At 32.3% G+C, this 15,428-nt stretch overlaps 1 protein-coding gene across 3 annotated transcripts in view; it reads right to left on the minus strand.

Annotated features, from left to right (window-relative positions):
- Nucleotides 1-15,428, minus strand: part of CSMD3 (CUB and Sushi multiple domains 3) — a 1,084,122-nt gene that overhangs the window by 164,600 nt on the left and 904,094 nt on the right. For 2 of the 3 annotated variants that reach the window (XM_027092552.1, XM_027092550.1), the window contains 4 exons: nt 13,805-13,918; nt 13,206-13,301; nt 11,399-11,602; nt 2,049-2,173 (listed from right to left, as the gene is read on the minus strand). In XM_027092552.1, coding sequence (XP_026948353.1) covers nt 2,049-2,173; nt 11,399-11,602; nt 13,206-13,301; nt 13,805-13,918 — 539 coding nt within the window. The remainder of the gene's footprint in view (nt 1-2,048; nt 2,174-11,398; nt 11,603-13,205; nt 13,302-13,804; nt 13,919-15,428) is intronic. The other variant, XM_027092553.1, reaches the window with a different exon arrangement.

The following is a 15,428-nucleotide window of genomic DNA, read 5'->3' on the forward strand; positions in this document are numbered from 1 at the left end:
AAATAGACAAGGTGGCAGAGAGAATGGTATAATGTGAGATGGACAAAGGCCACAGAATCTCACAAACACCATATCTGATGAAGTGAAGAAGAGGAGATCATGTTCCTAGATGTAGAAGCAGAAGCCATACATGTAGAAAAGAAAACAAAACAAAATCCAAGAGAGTACTGGGTAGAATGGAGGGAAAAGTTGTTTTAAGAGTGAGGGGAGAGGGCTTCCTTGTGGTTGAGAGTCCGCCTGCCAATGCAGGGGACACGGGTTTGTGCCCCGGTCCGGGAAGATCCCAAATGCCATGGAGCAGCTGGGCCTGTGAGCCATGGCCGCTGAGGCTGCGTGTCCGGAGCCTGTGCTCCGCAATGGGAGAGGCCACAACAGGGGAAGTCCGCCGAACCACAAAAAAAAAAAAAAAAAAAAAAAGAGAGAGGGGAGAATGGGTAGCATAGAATGTTGCTAACAAAATAGGAAGGATGAGCAATTCAATGGATTTAATGGCATGGGTCCTCAGTGATCACTATAAGAATGACTCAAATAGAGCACTGGATGCTGAAGCCACATTGCAGGGCGTCAGAAATAGAGGATGAGAACTAGAGGGGAAATGCCAAGGGTATTATTATTTTAAGATGAGATAGAAATGGTCAAGCTGATGTCACTATATAGATACTCTAGGGTAATCTTCATAAATGTATAGGCAGATGATATAGTAAATGTTCTAGGAAAGTTTTAAAGGCATCACCTCATTTCAGATTGTCTGGACAATCCTAAAATCTTTATTAAATCTACCAATAATAGGATAGGGTTGATTGGTTATCTTCGAATTTTACAAGTTGACCATAAAATAATAGTACAACTAGCCAGAATATAAGCAGTTTTTGGATTGTTAATGTTTTTAAAATACTGAAAAAGTGCATTTCAAGTTTTTTCATTGATTTATTGGCCTACTTTATACCCGACGCCTGTTAAGTAAGTTTTTTGAATTTTCTGAAAAGTTATAAAGATAAATTCAAAAAGTTTATTATTTTTACTGAAAATTATACTTCTATCTTATTTCAGGTTTAATGAATGATGCCTTGGCTACTTTTTCCATGACTGATATATATCTCAAGATTCTAAAGGAAAACCCTATGACTCAATTGGAGAAACAGTCGTTATTTTTATAAAATATAGACTATGTAATACTTTGTGAAGCATAATGTGTTCCATCGGGTAAATACTGACACAGCAGTAAAATGCTACCAACTCATCCAGAAATAATTTCCTTCTCAAACAGAGTAGCTGGTCAAATTGCTCCCCCCACAAAATGGTCACAATTGAAGTAATATGGTAGATACTGTTTACCGTCTATAGAATAGCATTCATCTTCCTTGCTGACAGAGAACGGTTTTGTTCAATTAAATGAGAGTTGTGTACGCCAGAGAAGGCTAAGCCCCTTGCCTGATCCAGGTACCTAATCTTAATTTTTTTAAGCCAAATCATAGTAAATCTTCTGTTATTGCCCAGTGTATGGCTTAAATATGGGTACCATTGTAATTTTGGTCCATAGGACAGGAGGGAAAGTCTGCTGGAAGGTTTCTTGAAAAGTTCTCTTAACTGTTACAAAAGTACATAAAATAGAGAGATTCCATTTTGTCTATTGGCCATTGATGTGGAAGCCTGTTATGCCTAGAGCTTTTGCAGCCATCTCAAAACCATGAGAAAGGAAGTCCAAGAGTTAAGCCAACATGCTAAGAATAGCAGAACAGAGAGATGGAAAAAAACCTGGGTCAGGAATTAAACAACTGAACCTCTGAAGTAAACAACCCTTAAACCATCCTACTCAAAGTTTCCATGTTATGTGGAGCAACACATTTTTCTTACTGCTTATGCTATCTTGAATTGGCTTTCTGTTACTTGCAGGTGAAAAAATTAATGGTAAGTATCTTTCTTTTAAATTCAGCCACATCTGTCAAAAGCACTGGCTAAAATTCTAGAAATTACGTGCATCCTTGTCATCTCTGAAAAAATTAACTTCAATTATACAATGAAAAGAAGAAAAATTTAAATATTCTTACTTGAATGCCAGCTCCCTCTGGCACTGTCATCTTCCATACACAATTCAGATTGTTGTCATAAGGCTCAGGGTATCCAGGAGACAAAATAGTCCCTTTGCGCTTACTTAAAATTCCACCACAGGGCACTGAAAGTAAAGTAAGCCAAGAAAGGGAGTTCATTCTAATGCAAAGAATTAAAATAGGAGAAAAGGTCAGAGATAACATCTCAGACAGATGCTAGACTTGCAAACACAACCAAATCATACTATGTTTTAAAACTCATAAGAACAATGAAAATTGTCTTCCTATAGCACAAAAACCTTTAAAAAATAATTAGACAACATTAATGGAAAACTTACAATGGTATATCTAAAGTCATACTATAATTAACTCAATAATAGCATATCATTTGTATTATATTACTGACAAGTTCACTGACACGTGTTAAAAATTGTTCATATCTAGGTATAGAATTTTTTGAAGAATTCTTATATTTGTTACTTTTCTCTTCATGTATCTTTTGAGTAGTAATAAAATCCTTTGCAGAGTAATACTGATGATGATAACAGTTATGTTCTAACATTTATATAGAGCCTATATACCAACACTCTTCTAAGGACTTTACATATTGTAACTCATTAAAGCTTCCCGACAATCCAATGAGATATGAGTAAGTATTCTCCCCATTTTACAGCTGAGGAAATGGAGTCACTAACAGATTAAATAACTTGCCCAAGATCACACAGCTAGTCAGAGATGAAGACAGGATTTGAATACTGGTGGTTTGGCTCCACGTTCATGCTCTTCAGTGGAAAGAAAATACTCAATATGATTCCAGTCTGGTTACTGCCAGTACAACTACTACAAGAAAGACTAAGTATGGAGACCTGCTTTGATGTCAATAAAAGCTTCTAACAGTTTTAAAAGGTACTAATCTTAAAGCAAAATTCCTACACTGCTGGCAGCGTCAGCTTGATTCTGGGAATGACCTAGCTTATGATTTGAAATACTGTGTGATGTTGGACGTGTTCCCTGAACTCTCTGAAACTCAGATGCCTTGTCTGTGAAATGGTAATGAAATTGTTTCCGAGGGGCTTTTGTGGAAAATAAATAGGTATGATAATGTACATAAAGAAGCTACCACACTGCTTGGAATGCAATAAGAAATCAATAAATTATATTTCCTTTCGCTACAACTACTGTTATTTTAGGTTCCAATGGCACTGTGATTCTTGGACATTTGTCCTAATCTGGCTATAATGGTGAGATACCAGGATATATTTTTGTAATAATTTTTTTTAAAAAGGTAATACTATAGCTTTGTGCCGCTTCTAAAACTGAATGCAAAAATCTAGGGTAATTACTCAAAAGAATACTACAAACTTTTTAAATTTTTAAACTTTTAAAACAGTGTGATAAAGTATTTTTAAAGAAATATTTTTTTTAGCTCATCCTCCTTCTTCTGATCCTTTCAATGTAAATGCTGTAACACTGCGACCTACACCATCTTCTCATCTCTTTGTAACTACCGCCCCTCAGTGGTGGCATCCATTTACATGTCATCTATAGATTATGACTACTAAATGTTTATCTCTAACCATGACTTCTACCCAGAGTCCTACAATATATCGACTAAGTATCCCAAAATTCATACATCCAAAACAATACTTTTGAAATTCTCCCCCATCTATACTATTTGCCATCTCAGTAAATGTTACCACCTAATTTATCTTTCTTTTCAAATTCACATTTACATTTATATTCAATCTGTCAGCAAACTTTGTCAGTTCTATCTTAAAAATATACCCCAAAGTTCACCGGTTCTCATCACTGATCATGGTCTTCCAAGCTACATCACGATTGACTTTCCCCTCCCCTTCTGCAATAGTTTTCTATTCAGTCTTACTGCTTCTACTCACCCCCTGCCCCTTACACTAGCCACAGTGATTTTCCAGAAACTGAGATCACATCACTCTCTAGCTCAATGAATTCCCACACTACTTAGAAAAAATTCGAACTCTTCCCAGACTTTGAGGTTCCATATGACTTGGCCTCTGCTCTGCCTCTCCAAACTCTTCTATCACTCTTGCCATCATTCACTCTGTTCTAGACACGTGAGATTCTTGTTGTGGCTTGAACATGACTAGACCTTTCTCCCCCTCATAGTCTATAAATGTGCTTACCTCCTTGACTTTTATTTATATACCTCCCAGCCCACTTCATTCACCTCATTTGGATATCAAACAGCAACATGCCCTGGATGTCTTCCTCCAATCTTCAGCCTCTGCTTTACTTTTCTCCATAGTATTTACCACTATCTGAACAAAATGTAAACTCCATAAGGGCAGAGATCTTATCTTCTGATTCAAAGCTATGTTGCCAGTGCCTAGAAAGGGACCTGACGCTTGGTAAGCACTAAATAAGTGCTTGTTAAATAAATTATTGAGTGACTGGTTGCATATCTGTATATATCTTGTGATTACAAGTTACTTTGTTACCATTCCTGCATCATTCCTTTCTTCCAGTATTTTCCTAAACAAGCCATATTTAATTCTACTTCAATCATTTTTATTTTTACCAACAAAATACTACATTATAAAAGTATTCCCAGATATGCATTACCATATAATAATGTTTTACAAAGTTTTACTGCCCATGTATATAACTTAGCCTAATATTTCTTTTCTATTTTAAAAAGGATGCATTATAAATTTTCCTTCTAATCAGTATTATACAACATAACATATAGATTAAGAGAACAAACTTTAGAATCAAGCAACCTGGGTTCAAATATTAACTCTTCTTTTGTTTCTAAACCATAGGGGTTTTACTATCTATAAAAGAGAAATAGTATTCTTATCTTACTCCTGGCATTGGTGTCAATATTAAATGAGATAATGCTTAATAGCACTTCATACAAATACTAGTAAATGCTATTCATTATTATATTTAATAAGTTTTTCATGGTTGAATGGATGGGTGAATAAATGAATCAATGAATGAGGATTCAGATATTGTATATATTTTTTCATCTATTTCTTTCCCACTCTGAGAAAAGATGGCACAGACATGGGTTGCCATACTTACGTCTAAGGCCACATATTGTCAGAGCTATTAGTGGCTACAGGGTGTTTATCACAGAGTCTCAGAGGGAGGAGAGTTTGGGATATTAAGAGACTAAAAATTTTAAGAAATCTGAAGTGTAAAAAGGTCAAATTTGGAAGATAAAACTCAGTCTTCAGCAACTTTTTCAAGTTTACCTCTGTTCCAAGTCCAATGTTCTTATAAAAATATTATTGTAATTTACCTAAGAATGACTTGATATGACAGATTTGTACAAGATTATTAAATATTGTTTTCTTACGCAGGTTAGTTAAATTTGTGGATACCCTAACTTAGTATTTGACCATTTTAACTATAAGTACAACTTGCACATCACGTCTAATGGGGCTGCTTTCAAGCCAATAGTTTAATTTTAGTATGTCGATTTTTTTGCAAAATTACTCAACATTGTATTCTGTTCTACTATGACAGAAAAAAATGAAAGTGTTGATAGCGGCAATAAGAACTGTGAAACTGACACAATTACAATTGAGATGGAAATCACTAGAAATGTAGGGCACTATTTTCTTTTGGTTTCAATTGGATGCTCACTTGGTTTAAGGTGTTAACCGAGTATTCATTGAACTAGTGAAGGCGGAGAAAATATAATCATTATGTATAATACCCTGAATAGACTGTCAAAGATTATATCTAAACTGCAAGGTATAAATAGAGAATTTGTTCTTTCTAAGAATAAAATTAACCATGTAATATGTAAATCTACCTATGCATCTTTCCTATCGATTCTCAAAAAAGTCTTGTGGCTTCAAGATGGCTTGTAAAGGTCTAAGCAAGCAAAGTGAGCAACAGCATCACCATGCAGTGAAAGACTGAAGTTAAAAATGCATGGACCGGGCTTCTCTGGTGGCGCAATGGTTGAGAGTCCGCCTGCCAATGCAGGGGACACGGGTTCGTGCCCCAGTCCGGGAAGATCCCACATGCCGCGGAGTGGCTGGGCCCGTGAGCCATGGCCGCTGAGCCTGGGCATCTGGAGCCTGTGCTCCGCAACGGGAAGGGCCACAACAGTGAGAAGCCCGCGTACCGCAAAAAAAAAAAAAAAAAAAAAAAAAATTCATGGACCCTGGATTGGGGAAGTTGGCCAGTTGTCCTACCTCTACAAAAATTCATGAAATCATCACACTTATTTGCTAAAATCCATTCATTGAACAAATGTTTATGGAACACCTCTTGTATGTCAGGTCTTCTTTTTGTTGAGCAAAAAACAGAATACAGTGGCAGGGAGAGGAGGGCAAGAAAGATTAGGAAAATAAACAAACAAATTATATATAATCTGTTGAGTGGTTGCTGTAAAGAAAACAAAAAGGCAGGATAAGGGTATAGAGAACGAATGGAGGATGAATAGCAGAAAATTATTTTAGATAGGATGGCCAAGGAACACAGGTGAAAACTTGAATGAAGCAATGCAGTAAGCCCAAAAGGTATTTTGGGGATGCATGTTCCAAGCAGAAAAAATAGAAAGTTCAAAGACCTTGAAGCAGTTAAAATTTTATCCAGATAACAAATATTGAAAATGAACACAAATTAAAGATAATTCTTTGATATCAACCTAAGATAACTCTGCACTTGACTCTCATATTTGAATTTTTAAGACATCAAGCCTTTTTCTTTTTTTTGAAATTTTGAACACTTAAAGGCATAATCATTTTTATCCATAACATTTGAAACTAAAAATATTTATAGTAAAAAATAGAAATGCAAAGTATATTTTCATTTATGTAAAGATTAGCAGTGGGACCAAATGGTAAAACCAAAACTGAGCTATCATCTGAATGTCATTTAAAATCTATTTCTTGTCTCACACAAATCCCATATGTCCTTCTGTTATATATTCGATTTTCTGTATTTACACCTGTTCTACAAGGTATACATTATTTTTTAAGTGGCATAAGGTAATATATCCTTTTTGTGTGATCTTGGCAGGAAACAGAAGTCATCTGATACAATTTTCTTCTATCTCTAAGTATGCACTTTCAAACCAATGCAACAGAAATATAGGAGGTAGGGTGTTTAAAGCCCAGGGGCTTTTGACAGTGGTGGTGTAATGGCTCCTGAGTCCCTCATGTTTTGCCCTTAAAAGTAAAAAGTGAGGCTGAATCCATGCTAGGGACAGTCCACTAGCATTTACTCCTGAAGTTGAATGTCAGCCATAGCATGGTCTCAAAGGCTTTAATGCCTGGTAGGAGTGCCGGTCCTTGCTGAAATGAATCTGTAATCAAATGGCCTGAGCTTCCTTTTCTTTACATGGATTTTTATTTCTTATGGCAAAAACACTAGGATTAGTCAACTGACACATATGACATATGAGAAAGCTTTCTAATAATCATGTAGAATAGGGGTTTTCTTCTGCTTTAAACAAAAATGGTTTATGTTTACAGTGTAAAGTTCTTATTCTCTACTCTCCATCTCACAGAATATTCTATTTTTTCTCTTTCCCCTTTTAAACTGTTCTTTCATGTTTCTTTTTTCTTCTTTAATGTCAGCTCACTTCTCCCTTTTATCTCCTTCCTCTTTCTAATTCTTGTCTCATCCTCATACCTTCATGGACAAAAGAAAATATATATTTTTTGGATAATGTAATGTTTGAATATTTTAGGGTCAGAAGAAAATGCAGAGTGCACACCTTGATTAAATATATATTTGTACAACCAATTAGAATTATAGTAATCATTATTTTAACTTTAAGTTTATTTTTATTTTAGACCCTTACAAACACTGAAAACAAACCAAATCATGAATATATGCCTATTGTTAGAACTCTGCTCCTTTTTAACCAATTGCTCTTAAATGTATAAATTGATGGAAAGAAATTTCACAATCCCCCTAAATAGCATATTCTAATAAATAAGTACTATTATCCTCTAGAAAATTGTCATTACATTTCCCCAAAGCCTTTCTGAAAATTTTAATTGAAAGAAAAATCTTGCCTTCAAGGAACTCTAAATTATTAGAATTAGAAAGAATGACACAAGTCCATGCTTTTAGCCCTTTCCAAGATGCAAAAATCTTTGGTGGAAGATAATTTTTACATATAATAACTTTAAAGTGTTATTAAAACAAGATATCAACAAATGAAAAATGAGTAATATCAAATCCTTTATCAGCACTGCATATACATTTTTTATCTTAGATCTAATACCTTGAGAACTGAAGTCTTATCTTCTGATTTTATGGTGGAGAATTTGGCAAGCACAAAAACAACTTAATTTTTGAATACTTAGATGATTCCAAGAACTATGCCAAGGCTTTAAAACATCTAATAGCCACAGTAAACCTATAACTTTCCTGTTTTATTGATATGGGAATTGAGAATCAGAGATTATGTAAAATTTCCAGGATCACCACAATTTCATGTTAAAGTCAAAGCCTAATACTACTACCCAAGACTTAATTAACCCTTATGCTGAGAACCTACTACAATTCCCAGTTATAAGGACTTATTCAGTTTTACATGATTCTTTACAACTTTTCTCCATTAATTAGTACATTAACGTGATAAATACATAAACAGAACTTTAATAAGTAATTCATGGATTTACATTTCACTGCTTTGCATATGTAGGTTCTTTGAACACTCTGAATAGATGAATGTTTTCAATAATATTTAAAGATTAATGAGCTAGTTTATGCCTTTCCATAAGTCATCATATCACTCTACCTTTATAATTATCTTGAGGGAATTTTCATAGTATATATGAAATTAAATGAAGACAGCTACTTATCCAGTTATCTTCCGTTATATGGTATTAATATTTTCTATCAGTATGTACATAAAGAAACTAAAAGTGACACAGAAATTATGCAAATAATTACTGGGAAAAGTGAGGCAGAAATAATTACTGATTCCTGATATTTAGAGAGAAATATTTTAAAATCTATTGTGAGGCTAAAGAGATTTATTATCATGTGTCTTTCTTCAATTATTAAACTGACTTAAAGCAATGTAATTTCTGATTTATACATGTTGTATGACTAATTTTGGCCTAGACATATAGGAACATTTCTCTCAGCTCATGGTCCTTTAGGATAATTTATTTATTAGTATTTTATAAGAGTACGAAGTCAACATATATTGTGCTTCCTAAAGAAGAACATTATCTATTTTCTCTTATGAGAGTATAAAAGTGTGTAAAGAAGATCTCTTTGTTCTGTTAACCACAGCTCTATGCTAGGTGCAAAATAGGAGGAACATCAAGTCCAGATGATTTATTCTCCTTTACTTGTTGTTTGTCAAAAGTACACTTGAACAGGTTAAGAAATTCCACATTATAAATAAGATATAGAATTCCAATTAGGAAATTAGCTCATCAGCCAAAACATAAAGAAAAGCAATCTTCTATAATGTACATTGAGGTCTGGAGTCAGAAAACCTTATCTTCAAATCCTGCCCCTACTTTACTGTTTATTAGGTTATGTCACTTTAAAAGAAAACTGTTTTACTTCTCTAAGACTCAGCTTATTCATCTGTAAATTCTGAGAGTAACTTCTCCATAGATTTCCTGTGAGGATTTAATTAAATATGTATTTATATTACTCAGCATGAAACCTGGAAATTAGGAAGCATTAAGTAAGTGGTAATCATATTAGAAACTGGTTATTTAGCTGAAGGACGAGAAAGTTGAAGAGTCATTTACAGGTTTCCAGTGTTTTAAATTATTTTTTGTAGGGAGTTTTCAACAAACAAAAGAATAATAAAAGAATAGTTCACATTCCATTTATTGTAGCAGGAAGAACTAAACTACTGGTTTGTAAGAAAAACACTCTGTAAAATATGCTAGGTATATCTCTTTTGGGAAGTGGTGATATCAAGTTCCTACAGAGATAAGTGACCATCAATCCTTCCTTTTTATTTATGATAGTCCCAACTTGTACCACTTTCCCAGCACAATTATTAGTAACGTCCTGATTTGAATGGTAAAAGATTTAGAGCAGTTTTGTCCTATACAAAGTACACGTTCGATGAATGCATATCACCAGACCTTATCTTTACTTCCTCAGTAATGAGTGTACACATTCCATATAATTTCGATTAAAATCAATTTAGAATATATTTTATTCTAATTAAATATGAATTAACATTGTATTAATCTGTGTTAAAATATGGTAAAATGTGTTTTAAAAAGTTAAAAATAAAAACTATTGACACGTAATTTCTTTTCAGGTATGGCAAGAAGTGTTATTAAAAATAGATTTTATATATTTATAAATGTATATGTTATATTGTTTATATGCACACTCATGTCTTCTCTATCAAAAAGTGGAGTATTGAGATTATTAAAATAAAGACAAAATTTTGCTTATCTTTTATTTTAAAAAAACTTCCTCTCATTTTCCAAGTCACATACCAATAAAACTTTAATGAGAAAGAACTCATTAGAACTATTTCTTAACCTGAGATTAAGCTTTACTACGCTTCTTTTAGTTTAATACTATATAATTTAAAATTTTAATTTCCAGATATGCTTTTGGAACAAAGAAGAAAGCAACTTCCCAACAGTCTACATTTTCCACATCCATGGAATTCTACAAGATCCAAAAGTCATTGTAATGATCCTGAAATATGATAAGATTCTAAACTATTTTTATGGTTTAGAAAATGTTTTAATCTGCTTCAAATAACTTAGCAGGGCTAAGTTCATACAGTGTTTATTTTATTTATCAATATAAATTGGGTACAACATTACAAAAATATAGTCTGAAATAATGAGATTTCTGGCCAACCCTACACCATCTACTCATTCAAATTGTTTCCACTTATATTTGTGAAATACTGGGAAAAATTATTATTTTATATTTTTATACATACATATAATTTATAGAGAAGAGAAAAACATTTATTTACTAATGCATATTTTCTAATTTTTTTGATGATAAAATACACCCAGAAAAATCAGCTTCTGTGATCCTTAAAAGATAGGTAAATTCCTTACATATTGGCATAGAAATCTTTGCATAAACTTTTAAAAATGAAAAATAATATTTATTTCAAAGGATGGTAGCACATAATAATTCCATATTAATAGCATTCCAATTCTGTGTTATTGGAAATATGTATGTATATTTTCATTGATTGCATTTCATCTCAATTGCATCAAATAGCCACTCTAATTTGCATATTTAGATACATCATAACTAATAGTTTAAAATTAATGTAAAACTATTATATTTGAAACAAATATTGAAAGATGCATGATAACTAATTTTGATATATAATATGTACAATCACAAAGCATACAAATTTATGAACTTACCAATACAGGTAGGTAAGGAGTCATTCCATTGGGCCAAAGAATTTGGCACTGAATCACACCTAATTGCAAAGGATCCATGGAGAATATATCCAGGATTACATTCAAAAAGAACCAATGAACCAACTGCAAATTCATTGCCAATCCTTCTTCCAAACCTTGGTTCAGGCACAGAACTGCATTGTGTGGAACTTGTTCTAGGAACAGCTGCGTACAAATAATTGTTGACTTTAATTTCATATTTGGTAGAGAAATAGAGATTTCAAAATGAAAGTATGCAAACAGATTTCAAAGAAATCTTCACCAACTTGAACTTTAGTTAACAATTTGAATACACTTATAAAAGTTTATACATAATGAAATACAATTCAAAATGAATAAATATTGCTATTGTCATTAAGATTTTTTATTTAAAAACATTTCACTTTTGATCCTTTAAACAACATCGGTTAAGGTTTTTTTTTTCTGTTTTTTGTGTGACCACACTCATCAATATAAAAATGTAGCTTGAGTAAGATATTTCAATTTATGGAATGAAAGCAAAGAGATACATCTTTTTTTTTCTTTTTAAAATGGAATACCAAGCTTACAAAAAACAGATGTCAGGTTACATAAGGTAATGTCAAGTTTTTTTTTTTTACAGTATTTGGCCCCTAAAAACATAAATTTAAAAAAGCAAACACAGCACTTGATTAATTTCATAGCATGTTCATAAACTTGGTTGTTCAAAATATGTTTGTTATTGATGAAGACAATACGTTCAGGCTAGACAGAAGTCAGACAGATTAACAACAATAGAAGTTTTATTTTAATAATCATACAATATCAAATTTGAAATTGCTTTTAGGCTTTATAGGTATGTCCTTCAATTGTGACTTCTTTTTGATTAAGTAAAATAGAATGATAACAGGATGTTTTTTCTTTTTAAAACACATACAGATGGGACTAAGGAATTTGATAACAGCCCAAAAAATGATAGGATGAATTCCAAATAGACAGATTCCTCATATGTGACTTGAGTGAAAATAACTTCATTTGTTAGAGTGCCTTTTAAAATTCATAATACCACAAATTGTTTACAGAGGGAATACTATTAAGAATGAAACAGTATAATATTATAGCCAATATAATAATTGGAATAAGAGGGTTTAAGAAGAATATCAAACCACTAATGTTTATAAATTTATTAGGAATAAAGTTCAAGATATATTTGAGAATAACAACTACATGATCATACATAATTCAAACAAAATATTCAGATGATAGGTCTTAATTTAGTTTTATATAATGTGGAAGTGTGTCTATAAAAGGTGACAAAAGAACTATGTAAACTGACTTTGAATTGCACAAAAATATTTAATAGTCATGAAGAAAGTTTGAATTCTCCTAAGAGAATGAGAGACTAAAATTTTAGAGTGGAGTAATGATTTCCTTGGCATGTCTAAGTACATCAGCACAAAAAGTTTGTGTATTTTTAATTCAGAGTGCTAGACTCTAAGGAAATAGAATATTAGAGTGAAGCATTGTCAAAAAAACACACCAGATGTTTTGAAAACAGTATGTTGGGAGGAAGGAAAAGCATGCAGCTAACTTGAGAATGATGATGGAAACAATAGGTCCTTTTTGACTTTGGTCAAAGTAATAGTGCTCTAACAATGGGGGAGGGGACAGGGCAAAACTGTTTTTAAAAAAACACACAACTTTTACCTCTCCTATATGGTTATGAGGATCTCATCATTCAATAACTCTGGACATAGCATGGAAACTGATATCATTCCTTAGTGTGTTTCTATGCTACACAGTCACTTACCTTGATAAACAAAGTGAAATCCCTTAGCTGTTACTGGTCCAATTGAAGTAAATCGAATTGTGATCTGATTACCTGAACTCAGTGGAAGTGATTCTCCTACTCAACAAAACAAACACTAAGATATCATAAATAATTTCATTCAGTAAACCTAACAAATGATATTAATTTACACTGTCATTTGAAAACGTCAATCTATGTTCTATTAAATTACTTTAATATATCCTACCACTGACAACATATTTTCTTTGGGTTCAGCTTCAATTGCAACCTTTTTACTGGAAAGCTTTTATTACGTTTTGATAATATTGCCTCATTCTGTAAAGAATCTTTAAATACTACATTAAACACTAAGTGACTAAGTCACACTAAGTGACTAAGTACTATATTTACTTGATTACAATCCCAGAAAACAGTTGGTTATATTTTTCTCATGAATTTGAATTATTCTTGTGTTTCTATTCTTTTTTTAAAAATAAAGAATGATTCTATTTTCAGTTTATTTCTAATATGGATGACATAAATCTCAACTTTCACTACAATACCAATCAAAGTCAGTCTTTAATCAATAACTGATGCATGGCAGTTCTATTAAAGGATACCTGAATGGGATCCTGAGAGGGAAGATAACAGAGAAGATTGCTGAGTTGGCCCATCATACACCTCAACAACATCGTGGAGTGATGTCTGGAAAAATACAAACTGGCCAAACACCACTGATCAACAGGAACCAGGAGAAGCAAACAAATCACCAACCATCCAAAAATGAAAACAAAAAACAAAAAAAAAAAAAATAGAAAGAGGAGGAGAGAGAGAACAAAGTATTACAATTTAATAGTCATCTTTTTTTTTCTACCTTTAAAAGAGGATGTGTGCCAATTGGTTGATATGCCTGACACATGTACTTCAGGTCATAAAAGTAATAACCGTGGCCTAAAAGCAATAAAATTGTAAGAATATTATTTTTTTAATTAAATTAAATGGGTATAACATTTAATTTAGCTCAGAAATCATAAGGTTGGCGATTAATACTGTATAATAACTACTTTTTTATTTTTCTATTGGTAGATTCTTTTCACTTTGTGACTCTCTTCTCTTTTTCTAATTTTTTTTCCTCTTTGAGATGACATAGACAATGTTTTAGTTTAGGGGATTTATCATAGATTGCTTTTAAAATGCTATTCCATTATAAATAAGTGTCACTAGAAAAATATCAACAATATACTTCTAATGTATAGCGTTTAATTCACATTCTGAAAATGGTCCCTAAATATTTATTGTTAATCCTCTGCCAAAATAAAGACATATTATTTATGATTCCTCAGCAACTGAGATATTTTAATTTCAATTGAGATATAAAATTCTACAAAATGATTGCTTTTTCATGGTAAGTACAGATCTGATGTACTTACCAACAGAGTTTTATAAATGTCTCCTTTTTACTTCATTTTGTACTTTTCCTTTAATAATATATTAACTTTACATGCAGAAACTACCCAAACTATAACTTAAAAGAAAGAACCTGTTACAGAGCAGAAATCAACGAGTGTTTTGTGATTTTAAAAAGTGAAATAGGTAAGAAAATTCATCCTCAAAACATTTCATTGAATAGAAAAATTGTGGGGTTTAAAAGACTATGATTTTTCAGAAGTTTAATAATGTAAAAGCAAGGTAACTTGTAAAAATTCAACATTATATTACTGTCATTGAACTATACATTGCACAAATATATATAGTTTTTTAAAGTTCTTCATATTTTACCCCTTAAATCGAGGTTATGGTCATCCTATGGTGGTCATATGAAGACAGGCTTGTTCATTTGAAACATGCTGAGTTTTGTATTTGAAGCCACACACATAATACTGTACACAAAGCTACATGTATTTTTTTTGGCCTGCTAAAATAAGCTGTTGATCTCAGTCCAGTTCTTTGTGGGGTAAAAGAAAACAAACACAGAGTGTTGCTACTTTCAATAATTCCTGAACCTTAGAGGGCTGACTTTCATAAATGATCCTCCTTAAAACATGATGTCATAGAAACAAATTTATGTTTCTATCAAATCACATACATGTAGTCAATTATTTTAATGGTTTACAAGTCATATGAAAAATTTCCAGTTCGACCTTTTTAAAATATTCATATTTGATGGTCTACCAAATCCCAAGTTATTTCAAAAATACTCCTAAAAATATTAAGAAAGTTTTTGTTTTCTGTTTTTGCATTTGT

The sequence above is a fragment of the Aethalodelphis obliquidens genome, unplaced genomic scaffold, assembly GCF_003676395.1.
Source record: "Aethalodelphis obliquidens isolate GAN/ISIS:26980383/991018 unplaced genomic scaffold, ASM367639v1 scaffold79, whole genome shotgun sequence".
NCBI lineage: Eukaryota > Metazoa > Chordata > Mammalia > Artiodactyla > Delphinidae > Aethalodelphis > Aethalodelphis obliquidens.